This window comes from Alosa sapidissima, chromosome 1, assembly GCF_018492685.1.
Source record: "Alosa sapidissima isolate fAloSap1 chromosome 1, fAloSap1.pri, whole genome shotgun sequence".
Classification (NCBI taxonomy): Eukaryota; Metazoa; Chordata; class Actinopteri; order Clupeiformes; family Clupeidae; genus Alosa; species Alosa sapidissima.
In genome coordinates this window covers 3,878,545-3,895,380 of record NC_055957.1, presented here as the reverse complement: position 1 = coordinate 3,895,380, position 16,836 = coordinate 3,878,545, and the positions used below count along the sequence as shown (strand labels likewise).

Here is a 16,836-nt window from a genome sequence, read left to right as displayed (position 1 = left end):
AGTTTAGGCTACATTAATTTGTGCGTAGTGCCAGTGTCATTCATTTATTTTACATGTCTTACAACATATATACATGCATTCACAGTCGAGTGAAATCAGATATAAGCATACAAAGACGCTTAGAACTCACGTTAAGCCGATGGTAGCACACTGAATGCAAATGCGTGATTTGATGCAGGCAAACGTATTGACTGTTACTAACGAAGGTTTTATAGCAATATTATAAATGTGGCGACAGAATAGCCTAGAATTTGGGTAAGTCTTGCGTTTAGTAGCATAATTGCGGTGATAGCCAAAACTAATGTGAATCACAGACTATCCTACAACCAAAGAAAGTAAAGGTGATTAGTAGGCCTACCTGCGTTAGCCAAATAAAGGACGGGACTGCACCCTTCACAAACCGTAAAATAGTTTATTAGTTTTACAGTTGACTACAGTTGACAGTTCACCATCAGTCCACACAAACAATTCTAGTTTCCTTGCACTAGCCATTTCGTCGTAGCCTATTCTGTCTGTTTGTAAAGCGCAAGTTTTGGTCAATTTCTGTAAAGAAACAGTGCCACCTATAGGCCTGGGGTATGAAGTAACGTGTTGAGATGGATCTGTTTGGACGCAAATATTCTTGATACGGTTCCAGGGAAGACGGAGGAAAAAAAGATCGGTTTGGTGGTTTGGTACGTGTGGACTAGGCCATAGTCTGAGTCAGCTCATCTCATTTCATCTGCGGCTCACACTGAGAAGCTAGGAAGCTACAAAAATGGCTACCTGTTGCTAATGCAGGGTCCTGCTGCTATCACTCCTACTGAGCTATGGGGAGTGATGCATACTATTCTAAAGCCCTTTGTGTGTGTGTGTGTGTGTGTGTGAGATCGGGGGAGCCTGTGGACTACTTGGAACGAGGCCCCTAATCTTGGTGGCAGAGCTCAAACTTGAATAGGGCTCCTTATTTGCAGGAGCTTCCCTGTTGCCTGGGCAGCTCTGTGAGGGTCATCTGTGTCATCGCCACATTTCATTGGGATTCATACTGGGAAGCCCCAGCTCATGGCTGCCAGTCCTGTTGCTAATGCTAACGCCCCTACTGAGCATTGAGAAGTGATGTGGCTAACAGTCCTGTTGCTAATGCTAACGCCCCTACTGAGCATTGAGAAGTGATGTGGCTAACAGTCCTGTTGCTAATGCTAACGCCCCTACTGAGCATTGAGAAGTGATGTGGCTAACAGTCCTGTTGCTAATGCTAACGCCCCTACTGAGCATTGAGAAGTGATGTGGCTAACAGTCCTGTTGCTAATGCTAACGCCCCTACTGAGCATTGAGAAGTGATGTGGCTAACAGTCCTGTTGCTAATGCTAACGCCCCTACTGAGCATTGGGGAGTGATGTGGCTAACAGTCCGGTTGCTAATGCTAATGCCAGTGTTGCAGAAACTGCAGTGTTGCAGAAACACTGACAGACATGAGTTTTTCACTATTTTCTGTCTTTTTATTGATCAAACAACTAATCGATCAATCAAGAAAATAATTGACGGATAATTCAACTATGAACATAACCATCAGTTGCTTCTCATGGTTACGCCCTGCCTTCCCTATCATTCTACACCCCTGGTCTGCCTCATGGGACAGCTGCATCCAAGCACTGAGGACCGTGTGGAACGTTCCCATCGTTCCTATCAAACATTCCCAACGTTCTTCCGATGAGCTTCTGCCTTACAGCTCTGTTCACTGTGTGAGTGAGGCTGGGTTATTTTGGATTGCTTGTTTGTTTACCTGATCCAGGCGTGAGCAGGGGTCCCTCCAGCTCCAGTGGGTCCTCTTCCACCTCCTCCAGCTTCTTCTTCTTCTTCTTGGGGTCACGGGGCTTACGGAGCAGAGACAGCTCCTCCGGGTGACGGATATCTGAGAGAGGAGACGGGGAGGAGGAGGAGGAGGAGGAGGATGAAGAGGAGGAGAGGAAAGGAGGAGATAGGGAGAGGCCAGGACCAAAAGAGAGGGAAGAAAAGGAGAGAGTAAGAAAACATGAAAAAGGGTGTAAGTAAGAGATAGAGAGATGGGAGAGGAGGAGAGAGGGAGAGGAAAGGAGGAGAGGAGGAGAGGAGAGAGGGAGAGGAGAGGAAAGGAGGAGAGGAAAGGAGGTGAGAGGGAGAAGAGGAGAGGAAAGGAGGAGAGAGAGAGGAGGAGAGAGGGAGAGGAGGAGAGGAAAGGAGGAGAGGGGAGGAGGAGAGGAAAGGAGGAGAGAGAGAGAGGAGGAGAGGGAAGGAGGATAGGGAGGAGGAGGAAAGGAGGAGAGAGAGAGGAGGAGAGAGGGAGAGGAGGAGAGGGAAGGAGGAGAGGGAGGAGGAGGAAAGGAGGAGAGAGAGAGGAGGAGAGGAAAGGAGGAGAGAGAGAGGAGGAGAGGAAAGGAGGAGAGAGGGAGAGGAGGAGAGGGAAGGAGGAGAGGAGGAGAGAGGGAGGAGGAGAGGAAAGGAGGAGAAAGGGAGAGGAGGAGAGGAGAGGAGGAGAGGGAAGAGTGGGGAAATGATAAACGGAGAGAGAGTTAATCAAGGCTACATGCTTAAACTCACTGCAATGTGTGTAGAAATAAACAGACCACTTCTCCCTGACAAATGGTCAGCTCCTGAACCATTCCTGAGGTGGACTGCCTATTTGAAAGGGCTCTTTGCCTCTGCTCTAACCAACTGAGGATTCAACACAGGAAACTGTGGAGAAGACCAGGCCTTGGTGATATATTTGCAGAGCTTAAATCATAGTTCAGGGACAAAACACTGGCTGGAATGAGCATCATGTAGCAGCTGCCTGACAATCAGTCGACCTAAGTTTGATTCCTGACTAGTGCTGGGCGGTATGACCAAAAATGTATATCACGGTATTTTTCAAAATTCTTACGGTTTCACGGTATATGACGGTATTTTTTTACCATGCATAATCAGATGTTCACAGCATTTTCTACAGGTTGAGAGAGGAATTGCTGCAGTACATTGACTAAGGATGGTCTATTTTACTGTCATGATGTAGAATAACTCCACACTAGTGGTAATGCAGTTTTGCATGGCCCCAGAAAATGATGCTGTTTACAAAGAGCCACTCATGATTCTAATGAAGAATCTAATCAGAATGCAAAGACAATTGCAGTCAAAATACAGAACTTTTACTGTGCAAATTTATAATTTATTAAATAAAACCAATACAAAAAGTAGTGCAACTTGCCATAATTATACTTTTTTAAAACGATACAATTTAAAATAAAACCTCTCTGTTAATATGCTTACTCTGTCAAATAGGCCTATCAGAAATGTATTGTTATTGTGTGGTTTACATGACGTTAGTGGTAGGCTAACGTTAACTTCATGTGGATGTCTTGTTAGCCTGCCATGAGCTTCGGTTAGTTTCGCTAGGCAAAACATTAACAAAAAAGGTAGTTTTGGTGCACTGATGACAGTCAGGATAATTTCTAACTAGCCAGCTAGTATTGCTCAGTGCATGTCTATAACATGCTTTACTTGCTACCTGGATAATTTCAGCGAATATTCTTCAGGTGAGATGAATGATAAGAACATTAAACTTCACTGTGTTCGGTGGGTTGCTAACTAATGACATCACCTACTAGCCAGCTAGTTACAGCTGTTGAACAATCTCAATAGAATTTTCGTGACTGTAAATCCTTTTCAATGCAGTATCCCTTAACGTTTTTCCTTAACTAAAGAAACAATTTAAGGTATTATTCTGTGCAACACCCTTAAATAAACCCCTTATCTAAGGATAAATTAAGCCTTAAGGGTCATACTTCAGGGGAAAAACTTAAGGTGTTTTGTGTTTACCCTCACTATGCCATGCAGTGGCACCATGCGTGCGTGTAAAAAAAAAAAAGTCTGTCTGAAACACTGTCGCGCGGCGCAGCGTTCCAAACGTTGTGTAATCAAATACACCGGTATGGCGGTATATTAAAAATTCATATCATAACGAAAATATACACCGGTATACGGTGTGAACCGGTATACCGCCCAGCACTATTCCTGACCCCGCAGTTGGGAATCCGAGCCAACTTTAACTTCAATTTTATATCACATGTGGGTCACCAATACTGAACCACGTGTCATGGCACACATTAATTGACTTTGTTCGACCTCATATGTCATCGCTACAAATGTCCGCTGTCACATTTAAACACTGGAGCAGCTAGAGGACATAGTAAGCGATTATGAAATCACCATATAAATTCAAAGCAGTCATCGTGTGGCACATAGTAAGCGATTATGAAATCACCATATAAATTCAAAGCAGTCATCGTGTGGCAGAAGGCTTCCAGTCTCATCAGCATGCTCATCTTGCAATAGGAGCACGATTATGGGACTGAATATGAGACATGCTGGGACAGACGCCCAGCTGAAACTTTCCACACAGCCTTCTGCAGAACCATTTTGGGGTGTACACCGTGATGCTTCCAATCTAACTCATAATCCAGACAGGCAGAGTCCCATTGTAGTTGGAGAAAAGGCGAAAAGGAGATCGAAATTCTAGTTACACCCACTTACCACTATGATAAAGAGTCCAAGTTCACAGGCAAAGTTCAATTCAAAAAACAAGAGAAACAAAAACAGAAAAGCTCGTTATGACCCGTCATTGGACAATCCATCCCAGCGTCTCATCATCAGGACAGGTCCTCTTTACCCTCCTAATCCGAATGACCAGAGCAAAACTGACCTGAACTGAACTAAATGACCGTGATGGAGGAGGGGGTTGGGGGGTCTATGTGGACAAAACTGACCTGAACTGAACTAAATGACCGTGATGGAGGAGGGGGTTGGGGGTCTATGTGGACAAAACTGAACTAAATGACCGTGATGGAGGAGGGGGTTGGGGGTCTATGTGGACAAAACTGAACTAAATGACCGTGATGGAGGAGGGGGTTGGGGGTCTATGTGGACAAAACTGACCTGAACTGAACTAAATGACCGTGATGGAGGAGGGGGTTGGGGGTCTATGTGGACAAAACTGAACTAAATGACCGTGATGGAGGAGGGGGTTGGGGGTCTATGTGGACAAAACTGAACTAAATGACCGTGATGGAGGAGGGGGTTGGGGGTCTATGTGGACAAAACTGAACTAAATGACCGTGATGGAGGAGGGGGTTGGGGGTCTATGTGGACAAAACTGAACTAAATGACCGTGATGGAGGAGGGGGTTGGGGGGTCTATGTGGACAAAACTGACCTGAACTGAACTAAATGACCGTGATGGAGGAGGGGGTTGGGGGTCTATGTGGACAAAACTGACCTGAACTGAACTAAATGACCGTGATGGAGGAGGGGGTTGGGGGTCTATGTGGACAAAACTGAACTAAATGACCGTGATGGAGGAGGGGGTTGGGGGTCTATGTGGACAAAACTGACCTGAACTGAACTAAATGACCGTGATGGAGGAGGGGGTTGGGGGGTCTATGTGGACAAAACTGAACTAAATGACCGTGATGGAGGAGGGGGTTGGGGGGTCTATGTGGACAAAACTGACCTGAACTGAACTAAATGACCGTGATGGAGGAGGGGGTTGGGGGTCTATGTGGACAAAACTGACCTGAACTGAACTAAATGACCGTGATGGAGGAGGGGGTTGGGGGGTCTATGTGGACAAAACTGAACTAAATGACCGTGATGGAGGAGGGGGTTGGGGGGTCTATGTGGACAAAACTGAACTAAATGACCGTGATGGAGGAGGGGGTTGGGGGGTCTATGTGGACAAAACTGACCTGAACTGAACTAAATGACCGTGATGGAGGAGGGGGTTGGGGGTCTATGTGGACAAAACTGACCTGAACTGAACTAAATGACCGTGATGGAGGAGGGGGTTGGGGGTCTATGTGGACAAAACTGAACTAAATGACCGTGATGGAGGAGGGGGTTGGGGGTCTATGTGGACAAAACTGACCTGAACTGAACTAAATGACCGTGATGGAGGAGGGGGTTGGGGGGTCTATGTGGACAAAACTGAACTAAATGACCGTGATGGAGGAGGGGGTTGGGGGGTCTATGTGGACAAAACTGAACTAAATGACCGTGATGGAGGAGGGGGTTGGGGGGTCTATGTGGACAAAACTGACCTGAACTGAACTAAATGACCGTGATGGAGGAGGGGGTTGGGGGTCTATGTGGACAAAACTGAACTAAATGACCGTGATGGAGGAGGGGGTTGGGGGTCTATGTGGACAAAACTGAACTAAATGACCGTGATGGAGGAGGGGGTTGGGGGTCTATGTGGACAAAACTGAACTAAATGACCGTGATGGAGGAAGGGGTTGGGGGTCTATGTGGACAAAACTGAACTAAATGACCGTGATGGAGGAGGGGGTTGGGGGTCTATGTGGGCAAAACTGACCTGAACTGAACTAAATGACCGTGATGGAGGAGGGGGTTGGGGGTCTATGTGGACAAAACTGAACTAAATGACCGTGATGGAGGAGGGGGTTGGGGGTCTATGTGGACAAAACTGAACTAAATGACCGTGATGGAGGAGGGGGTTGGGGGTCTATGTGGACAAAACTGAACTAAATGACCGTGATGGAGGAGGGGGTTGGGGGTCTATGTGGACAAAACTGACCTGAACTGAACTAAATGACCGTGATGGAGGAGGGGGTTGGGGGGTCTATGTGGACAAAACTGAACTAAATGACCGTGATGGAGGAGGGGGTTGGGGGGTCTATGTGGACAAAACTGAACTAAATGACCGTGATGGAGGAGGGGGTTGGGGGGTCTATGTGGACAAAACTGACCTGAACTGAACTAAATGACCGTGATGGAGGAGGGGGTTGGGGGTCTATGTGGACAAAACTGACCTGAACTGAACTAAATGACCGTGATGGAGGAGGGGGTTGGGGGTCTATGTGGACAAAACTGAACTAAATGACCGTGATGGAGGAGGGGGTTGGGGGTCTATGTGGACAAAACTGACCTGAACTGAAATAAATGACCGTGATGGAGGAGGGGGTTGGGGGGTCTATGTGGACAAAACTGAACTAAATGACCGTGATGGAGGAGGGGGTTGGGGGGTCTATGTGGACAAAACTGAACTAAATGACCGTGATGGAGGAGGGGGTTGGGGGGTCTATGTGGACAAAACTGACCTGAACTGAACTAAATGACCGTGATGGAGGAGGGGGTTGGGGGTCTATGTGGACAAAACTGACCTGAACTGAACTAAATGACCGTGATGGAGGAGGGGGTTGGGGGTCTATGTGGACAAAACTGAACTAAATGACCGTGATGGAGGAGGGGGTTGGGGGTCTATGTGGACAAAACTGACCTGAACTGAACTAAATGACCGTGATGGAGGAGGGGGTTGGGGGGTCTATGTGGACAAAACTGAACTAAATGACCGTGATGGAGGAGGGGGTTGGGGGGTCTATGTGGACAAAACTGAACTAAATGACCGTGATGGAGGAGGGGGTTGGGGGGTCTATGTGGACAAAACTGACCTGAACTGAACTAAATGACCGTGATGGAGGAGGGGGTTGGGGGTCTATGTGGACAAAACTGACCTGAACTGAACTAAATGACCGTGATGGAGGAGGGGGTTGGGGGTCTATGTGGACAAAACTGAACTAAATGACCGTGATGGAGGAGGGGGTTGGGGGTCTATGTGGACAAAACTGACCTGAACTGAACTAAATGACCGTGATGGAGGAGGGGGTTGGGGGTCTATGTGGACAAAACTGAACTAAATGACCGTGATGGAGGAGGGGGTTGGGGGTCTATGTGGACAAAACTGAACTAAATGACCGTGATGGAGGAGGGGGTTGGGGGTCTATGTGGACAAAACTGAACTAAATGACCGTGATGGAGGAGGGGGTTGGGGGTCTATGTGGGCAAAACTGACCTGAACTGAACTAAATGACCGTGATGGAGGAGGGGGTTGGGGGTCTATGTGGACAAAACTGAACTAAATGACCGTGATGGAGGAGGGGGTTGGGGGTCTATGTGGACAAAACTGAACTAAATGACCGTGATGGAGGAGGGGGTTGGGGGTCTATGTGGACAAAACTGAACTAAATGACCGTGATGGAGGAGGGGGTTGGGGGTCTATGTGGACAAAACTGAACTAAATGACCGTGATGGAGGAGGGGGTTGGGGGTCTATGTGGACAAAACTGACCTGAACTGAACTAAATGACCGTGATGGAGGAGGGGGTTGGGGGGTCTATGTGGACAAAACTGAACTAAATGACCGTGATGGAGGAGGGGGTTGGGGGGTCTATGTGGACAAAACTGAACTAAATGACCGTGATGGAGGAGGGGGTTGGGGGGTCTATGTGGACAAAACTGACCTGAACTGAACTAAATGACCGTGATGGAGGAGGGGGTTGGGGGTCTATGTGGACAAAACTGACCTGAACTGAACTAAATGACCGTGATGGAGGAGGGGGTTGGGGGTCTATGTGGACAAAACTGAACTAAATGACCGTGATGGAGGAGGGGGTTGGGGGTCTATGTGGACAAAACTGACCTGAACTGAACTAAATGACCGTGATGGAGGAGGGGGTTGGGGGGTCTATGTGGACAAAACTGAACTAAATGACCGTGATGGAGGAGGGGGTTGGGGGGTCTATGTGGACAAAACTGAACTAAATGACCGTGATGGAGGAGGGGGTTGGGGGGTCTATGTGGACAAAACTGACCTGAACTGAACTAAATGACCGTGATGGAGGAGGGGGTTGGGGGTCTATGTGGACAAAACTGACCTGAACTGAACTAAATGACCGTGATGGAGGAGGGGGTTGGGGGTCTATGTGGACAAAACTGAACTAAATGACCGTGATGGAGGAGGGGGTTGGGGGTCTATGTGGACAAAACTGACCTGAACTGAACTAAATGACCGTGATGGAGGAGGGGGTTGGGGGGTCTATGTGGACAAAACTGAACTAAATGACCGTGATGGAGGAGGGGGTTGGGGGGTCTATGTGGACAAAACTGAACTAAATGACCGTGATGGAGGAGGGGGTTGGGGGGTCTATGTGGACAAAACTGACCTGAACTGAACTAAATGACCGTGATGGAGGAGGGGGTTGGGGGTCTATGTGGACAAAACTGACCTGAACTGAACTAAATGACCGTGATGGAGGAGGGGGTTGGGGGTCTATGTGGACAAAACTGAACTAAATGACCGTGATGGAGGAGGGGGTTGGGGGTCTATGTGGACAAAACTGACCTGAACTGAACTAAATGACCGTGATGGAGGAGGGGGTTGGGGGTCTATGTGGACAAAACTGAACTAAATGACCGTGATGGAGGAGGGGGTTGGGGGTCTATGTGGACAAAACTGAACTAAATGACCGTGATGGAGGAGGGGGTTGGGGGTCTATGTGGACAAAACTGAACTAAATGACCGTGATGGAGGAGGGGGTTGGGGGTCTATGTGGACAAAACTGAACTAAATGACCGTGATGGAGGAGGGGGTTGAGGGTCTATGTGGGCAAAACTGACCTGAACTGAGCTAAATGACCGTGATGGAGGAGGGGGTTGGGGGTCTATGTGGACAAAACTGACCTGAACTGAACTAAATGACCGTGATGGAGGAGGGGGTTGGGGGTCTATGTGGACAAAACTGAACTAAATGACCGTGATGGAGGAGGGGGTTGGGGGTCTATGTGGACAAAACTGAACTAAATGACCGTGATGGAGGAGGGGGTTGGGGGTCTATGTGGACAAAACTGAACTAAATGACCGTGATGGAGGAGGGGGTTGGGGGTCTATGTGGACAAAACTGAGCTGAACTGAACTAAATGACCGTGATGGAGGAGGGGGTTGGGGGTCTATGTGGACAAAACTGAACTAAATGACCGTGATGGAGGAGGGGGTTGGGGGTCTATGTGGACAAAACTGACCTGAACTGAACTAAATGACCGTGATGGAGGAGGGGGTTGGGGGGTCTATGTGGACAAAACTGAACTAAATGACCGTGATGGAGGAGGGGGTTGGGGGTCTATGTGGACAAAACTGAGCTGAACTGAACTAAATGACCGTGATGGAGGAGGGGGTTGGGGGTCTATGTGGACAAAACTGAACTAAATGACCGTGATGGAGGAGGGGGTTGGGGGTCTATGTGGACAAAACTGAACTAAATGACCGTGATGGAGGAGGGGGTTGGGGGTCTATGTGGACAAAACTGACCTGAACTGAACTAAATGACCGTGATGGAGGAGGGGGTTGGGGGGTCTATGTGGACAAAACTGAACTAAATGACCGTGATGGAGGAGGGGGTTGGGGGGTCTATGTGGACAAAACTGAACTAAATGACCGTGATGGAGGAGGGGGTTGGGGGGTCTATGTGGACAAAACTGACCTGAACTGAACTAAATGACCGTGATGGAGGAGGGGGTTGGGGGTCTATGTGGACAAAACTGAACTAAATGACCGTGATGGAGGAGGGGGTTGGGGGTCTATGTGGACAAAACTGAACTAAATGACCGTGATGGAGGAGGGGGTTGGGGGTCTATGTGGACAAAACTGAACTAAATGACCGTGATGGAGGAAGGGGTTGGGGGTCTATGTGGACAAAACTGAACTAAATGACCGTGATGGAGGAGGGGGTTGGGGGTCTATGTGGGCAAAACTGACCTGAACTGAACTAAATGACCGTGATGGAGGAGGGGGTTGGGGGTCTATGTGGACAAAACTGAACTAAATGACCGTGATGGAGGAGGGGGTTGGGGGTCTATGTGGACAAAACTGAACTAAATGACCGTGATGGAGGAGGGGGTTGGGGGTCTATGTGGACAAAACTGAACTAAATGACCGTGATGGAGGAGGGGGTTGGGGGTCTATGTGGACAAAACTGACCTGAACTGAACTAAATGACCGTGATGGAGGAGGGGGTTGGGGGGTCTATGTGGACAAAACTGAACTAAATGACCGTGATGGAGGAGGGGGTTGGGGGGTCTATGTGGACAAAACTGAACTAAATGACCGTGATGGAGGAGGGGGTTGGGGGGTCTATGTGGACAAAACTGACCTGAACTGAACTAAATGACCGTGATGGAGGAGGGGGTTGGGGGTCTATGTGGACAAAACTGACCTGAACTGAACTAAATGACCGTGATGGAGGAGGGGGTTGGGGGTCTATGTGGACAAAACTGAACTAAATGACCGTGATGGAGGAGGGGGTTGGGGGTCTATGTGGACAAAACTGACCTGAACTGAAATAAATGACCGTGATGGAGGAGGGGGTTGGGGGGTCTATGTGGACAAAACTGAACTAAATGACCGTGATGGAGGAGGGGGTTGGGGGGTCTATGTGGACAAAACTGAACTAAATGACCGTGATGGAGGAGGGGGTTGGGGGGTCTATGTGGACAAAACTGACCTGAACTGAACTAAATGACCGTGATGGAGGAGGGGGTTGGGGGTCTATGTGGACAAAACTGACCTGAACTGAACTAAATGACCGTGATGGAGGAGGGGGTTGGGGGTCTATGTGGACAAAACTGAACTAAATGACCGTGATGGAGGAGGGGGTTGGGGGTCTATGTGGACAAAACTGACCTGAACTGAACTAAATGACCGTGATGGAGGAGGGGGTTGGGGGGTCTATGTGGACAAAACTGAACTAAATGACCGTGATGGAGGAGGGGGTTGGGGGGTCTATGTGGACAAAACTGAACTAAATGACCGTGATGGAGGAGGGGGTTGGGGGGTCTATGTGGACAAAACTGACCTGAACTGAACTAAATGACCGTGATGGAGGAGGGGGTTGGGGGTCTATGTGGACAAAACTGACCTGAACTGAACTAAATGACCGTGATGGAGGAGGGGGTTGGGGGTCTATGTGGACAAAACTGAACTAAATGACCGTGATGGAGGAGGGGGTTGGGGGTCTATGTGGACAAAACTGACCTGAACTGAACTAAATGACCGTGATGGAGGAGGGGGTTGGGGGTCTATGTGGACAAAACTGAACTAAATGACCGTGATGGAGGAGGGGGTTGGGGGTCTATGTGGACAAAACTGAACTAAATGACCGTGATGGAGGAGGGGGTTGGGGGTCTATGTGGACAAAACTGAACTAAATGACCGTGATGGAGGAGGGGGTTGGGGGTCTATGTGGGCAAAACTGACCTGAACTGAACTAAATGACCGTGATGGAGGAGGGGGTTGGGGGTCTATGTGGACAAAACTGAACTAAATGACCGTGATGGAGGAGGGGGTTGGGGGTCTATGTGGACAAAACTGAACTAAATGACCGTGATGGAGGAGGGGGTTGGGGGTCTATGTGGACAAAACTGAACTAAATGACCGTGATGGAGGAGGGGGTTGGGGGTCTATGTGGACAAAACTGAACTAAATGACCGTGATGGAGGAGGGGGTTGGGGGTCTATGTGGACAAAACTGACCTGAACTGAACTAAATGACCGTGATGGAGGAGGGGGTTGGGGGGTCTATGTGGACAAAACTGAACTAAATGACCGTGATGGAGGAGGGGGTTGGGGGGTCTATGTGGACAAAACTGAACTAAATGACCGTGATGGAGGAGGGGGTTGGGGGGTCTATGTGGACAAAACTGACCTGAACTGAACTAAATGACCGTGATGGAGGAGGGGGTTGGGGGTCTATGTGGACAAAACTGACCTGAACTGAACTAAATGACCGTGATGGAGGAGGGGGTTGGGGGTCTATGTGGACAAAACTGAACTAAATGACCGTGATGGAGGAGGGGGTTGGGGGTCTATGTGGACAAAACTGACCTGAACTGAACTAAATGACCGTGATGGAGGAGGGGGTTGGGGGGTCTATGTGGACAAAACTGAACTAAATGACCGTGATGGAGGAGGGGGTTGGGGGGTCTATGTGGACAAAACTGAACTAAATGACCGTGATGGAGGAGGGGGTTGGGGGGTCTATGTGGACAAAACTGACCTGAACTGAACTAAATGACCGTGATGGAGGAGGGGGTTGGGGGTCTATGTGGACAAAACTGACCTGAACTGAACTAAATGACCGTGATGGAGGAGGGGGTTGGGGGTCTATGTGGACAAAACTGAACTAAATGACCGTGATGGAGGAGGGGGTTGGGGGTCTATGTGGACAAAACTGACCTGAACTGAACTAAATGACCGTGATGGAGGAGGGGGTTGGGGGGTCTATGTGGACAAAACTGAACTAAATGACCGTGATGGAGGAGGGGGTTGGGGGGTCTATGTGGACAAAACTGAACTAAATGACCGTGATGGAGGAGGGGGTTGGGGGGTCTATGTGGACAAAACTGACCTGAACTGAACTAAATGACCGTGATGGAGGAGGGGGTTGGGGGTCTATGTGGACAAAACTGACCTGAACTGAACTAAATGACCGTGATGGAGGAGGGGGTTGGGGGTCTATGTGGACAAAACTGAACTAAATGACCGTGATGGAGGAGGGGGTTGGGGGTCTATGTGGACAAAACTGACCTGAACTGAACTAAATGACCGTGATGGAGGAGGGGGTTGGGGGTCTATGTGGACAAAACTGAACTAAATGACCGTGATGGAGGAGGGGGTTGGGGGTCTATGTGGACAAAACTGAACTAAATGACCGTGATGGAGGAGGGGGTTGGGGGTCTATGTGGACAAAACTGAACTAAATGACCGTGATGGAGGAGGGGGTTGGGGGTCTATGTGGACAAAACTGAACTAAATGACCGTGATGGAGGAGGGGGTTGAGGGTCTATGTGGGCAAAACTGACCTGAACTGAGCTAAATGACCGTGATGGAGGAGGGGGTTGGGGGTCTATGTGGACAAAACTGACCTGAACTGAACTAAATGACCGTGATGGAGGAGGGGGTTGGGGGTCTATGTGGACAAAACTGAACTAAATGACCGTGATGGAGGAGGGGGTTGGGGGTCTATGTGGACAAAACTGAACTAAATGACCGTGATGGAGGAGGGGGTTGGGGGTCTATGTGGACAAAACTGAGCTGAACTGAACTAAATGACCGTGATGGAGGAGGGGGTTGGGGGTCTATGTGGACAAAACTGAACTAAATGACCGTGATGGAGGAGGGGGTTGGGGGTCTATGTGGACAAAACTGACCTGAACTGAACTAAATGACCGTGATGGAGGAGGGGGTTGGGGGGTCTATGTGGACAAAACTGAACTAAATGACCGTGATGGAGGAGGGGGTTGGGGGTCTATGTGGACAAAACTGAGCTGAACTGAACTAAATGACCGTGATGGAGGAGGGGGTTGGGGGTCTATGTGGACAAAACTGAACTAAATGACCGTGATGGAGGAGGGGGTTGGGGGTCTATGTGGACAAAACTGAACTAAATGACCGTGATGGAGGAGGGGGTTGGGGGTCTATGTGGACAAAACTGAACTAAATGACCGTGATGGAGGAGGGGGTTGGGGGTCTATGTGGGCAAAACTGACCTGAACTGAACTAAATGACCGTGATGGAGGAGGGGGTTGGGGGTCTATGTGGACAAAACTGAACTAAATGACCGTGATGGAGGACGGGGTTGGGGGTCTATGTGGACAAAACTGAACTAAATGACCGTGATGGAGGAGGGGGTTGGGGGTCTATGTGGACAAAACTGAACTAAATGACCGTGATGGAGGAGGGGGTTGGGGGTCTATGTGGACAAAACTGAACTAAATGACCGTGATGGAGGAGGGGGTTGGGGGTCTATGTGGACAAAACTGACCTGAACTGAACTAAATGACCGTGATGGAGGAGGGGGTTGGGGGGTCTATGTGGACAAAACTGAACTAAATGACCGTGATGGAGGAGGGGGTTGGGGGGTCTATGTGGACAAAACTGAACTAAATGACCGTGATGGAGGAGGGGGTTGGGGGGTCTATGTGGACAAAACTGACCTGAACTGAACTAAATGACCGTGATGGAGGAGGGGGTTGGGGGTCTATGTGGACAAAACTGACCTGAACTGAACTAAATGACCGTGATGGAGGAGGGGGTTGGGGGGTCTATGTGGACAAAACTGAACTAAATGACCGTGATGGAGGAGGGGGTTGGGGGGTCTATGTGGACAAAACTGAACTAAATGACCGTGATGGAGGAGGGGGTTGGGGGGTCTATGTGGACAAAACTGACCTGAACTGAACTAAATGACCGTGATGGAGGAGGGGGTTGGGGGTCTATGTGGACAAAACTGACCTGAACTGAACTAAATGACCGTGATGGAGGAGGGGGTTGGGGGTCTATGTGGACAAAACTGAACTAAATGACCGTGATGGAGGAGGGGGTTGGGGGTCTATGTGGACAAAACTGACCTGAACTGAACTAAATGACCGTGATGGAGGAGGGGGTTGGGGGTCTATGTGGACAAAACTGAACTAAATGACCGTGATGGAGGAGGGGGTTGGGGGTCTATGTGGACAAAACTGAACTAAATGACCGTGATGGAGGAGGGGGTTGGGGGTCTATGTGGACAAAACTGAACTAAATGACCGTGATGGAGGAGGGGGTTGGGGGTCTATGTGGACAAAACTGAACTAAATGACCGTGATGGAGGAGGGGGTTGAGGGTCTATGTGGGCAAAACTGACCTGAACTGAGCTAAATGACCGTGATGGAGGAGGGGGTTGGGGGTCTATGTGGACAAAACTGACCTGAACTGAACTAAATGACCGTGATGGAGGAGGGGGTTGGGGGTCTATGTGGACAAAACTGAACTAAATGACCGTGATGGAGGAGGGGGTTGGGGGTCTATGTGGACAAAACTGAACTAAATGACCGTGATGGAGGAGGGGGTTGGGGGTCTATGTGGACAAAACTGAACTAAATGACCGTGATGGAGGAGGGGGTTGGGGGTCTATGTGGACAAAACTGAGCTGAACTGAACTAAATGACCGTGATGGAGGAGGGGGTTGGGGGTCTATGTGGACAAAACTGAACTAAATGACCGTGATGGAGGAGGGGGTTGGGGGTCTATGTGGACAAAACTGAACTAAATGACCGTGATGGAGGAGGGGGTTGGGGGTCTATGTGGACAAAACTGAGCTGAACTGAACTAAATGACCGTGATGGAGGAGGGGGTTGGGGGTCTATGTGGACAAAACTGAACTAAATGACCGTGATGGAGGAGGGGGTTGGGGGTCTATGTGGACAAAACTGAACTAAATGACCGTGATGGAGGAGGGGGTTGGGGGTCTATGTGGACAAAACTGAACTAAATGACCGTGATGGAGGAGGGGGTTGGGGGTCTATGTGGGCAAAACTGACCTGAACTGAACTAAATGACCGTGATGGAGGAGGGGGTTGGGGGTCTATGTGGACAAAACTGAACTAAATGACCGTGATGGAGGACGGGGTTGGGGGTCTATGTGGACAAAACTGAACTAAATGACCGTGATGGAGGAGGGGGTTGGGGGGTCTATGTGGACAAAACTGAACTAAATGACCGTGATGGAGGAGGGGGTTGGGGGTCTATGTGGACAAAACTGAACTAAATGACCGTGATGGAGGAGGGGGTTGGGGGGTCTATGTGGACAAAACTGACCTGAACTGAACTAAATGACCGTGATGGAGGAGGGGGTTGGGGGGTCTATGTGGACAAAACTGAACTAAATGACCGTGATGGAGGAGGGGGTTGGGGGGTCTATGTGGACAAAACTGAACTAAATGACCGTGATGGAGGAGGGGGTTGGGGGGTCTATGTGGACAAAACTGACCTGAACTGAACTAAATGACCGTGATGGAGGAGGGGGTTGGGGGTCTATGTGGACAAAACTGACCTGAACTGAACTAAATGACCGTGATGGAGGAGGGGGTTGGGGGTCTATGTGGACAAAACTGAACTAAATGACCGTGATGGAGGAGGGGGTTGGGGGTCTATGTGGACAAAACTGACCTGAACTGAACTAAA

The 16,836-nt window shown here is 49.3% G+C and overlaps 1 protein-coding gene across 1 annotated transcript in view; it reads right to left on the bottom strand.

Moving 5' to 3' along the window:
- fermt2 (FERM domain containing kindlin 2) overlaps window positions 1-16,836 on the bottom strand; it is an 80,626-nt gene that overhangs the window by 28,528 nt on the left and 35,262 nt on the right. The window contains 1 exon segment of the mRNA XM_042087171.1: window positions 1,763-1,891. Within this exon segment, the coding sequence (XP_041943105.1) occupies window positions 1,763-1,891 (129 nt within the window).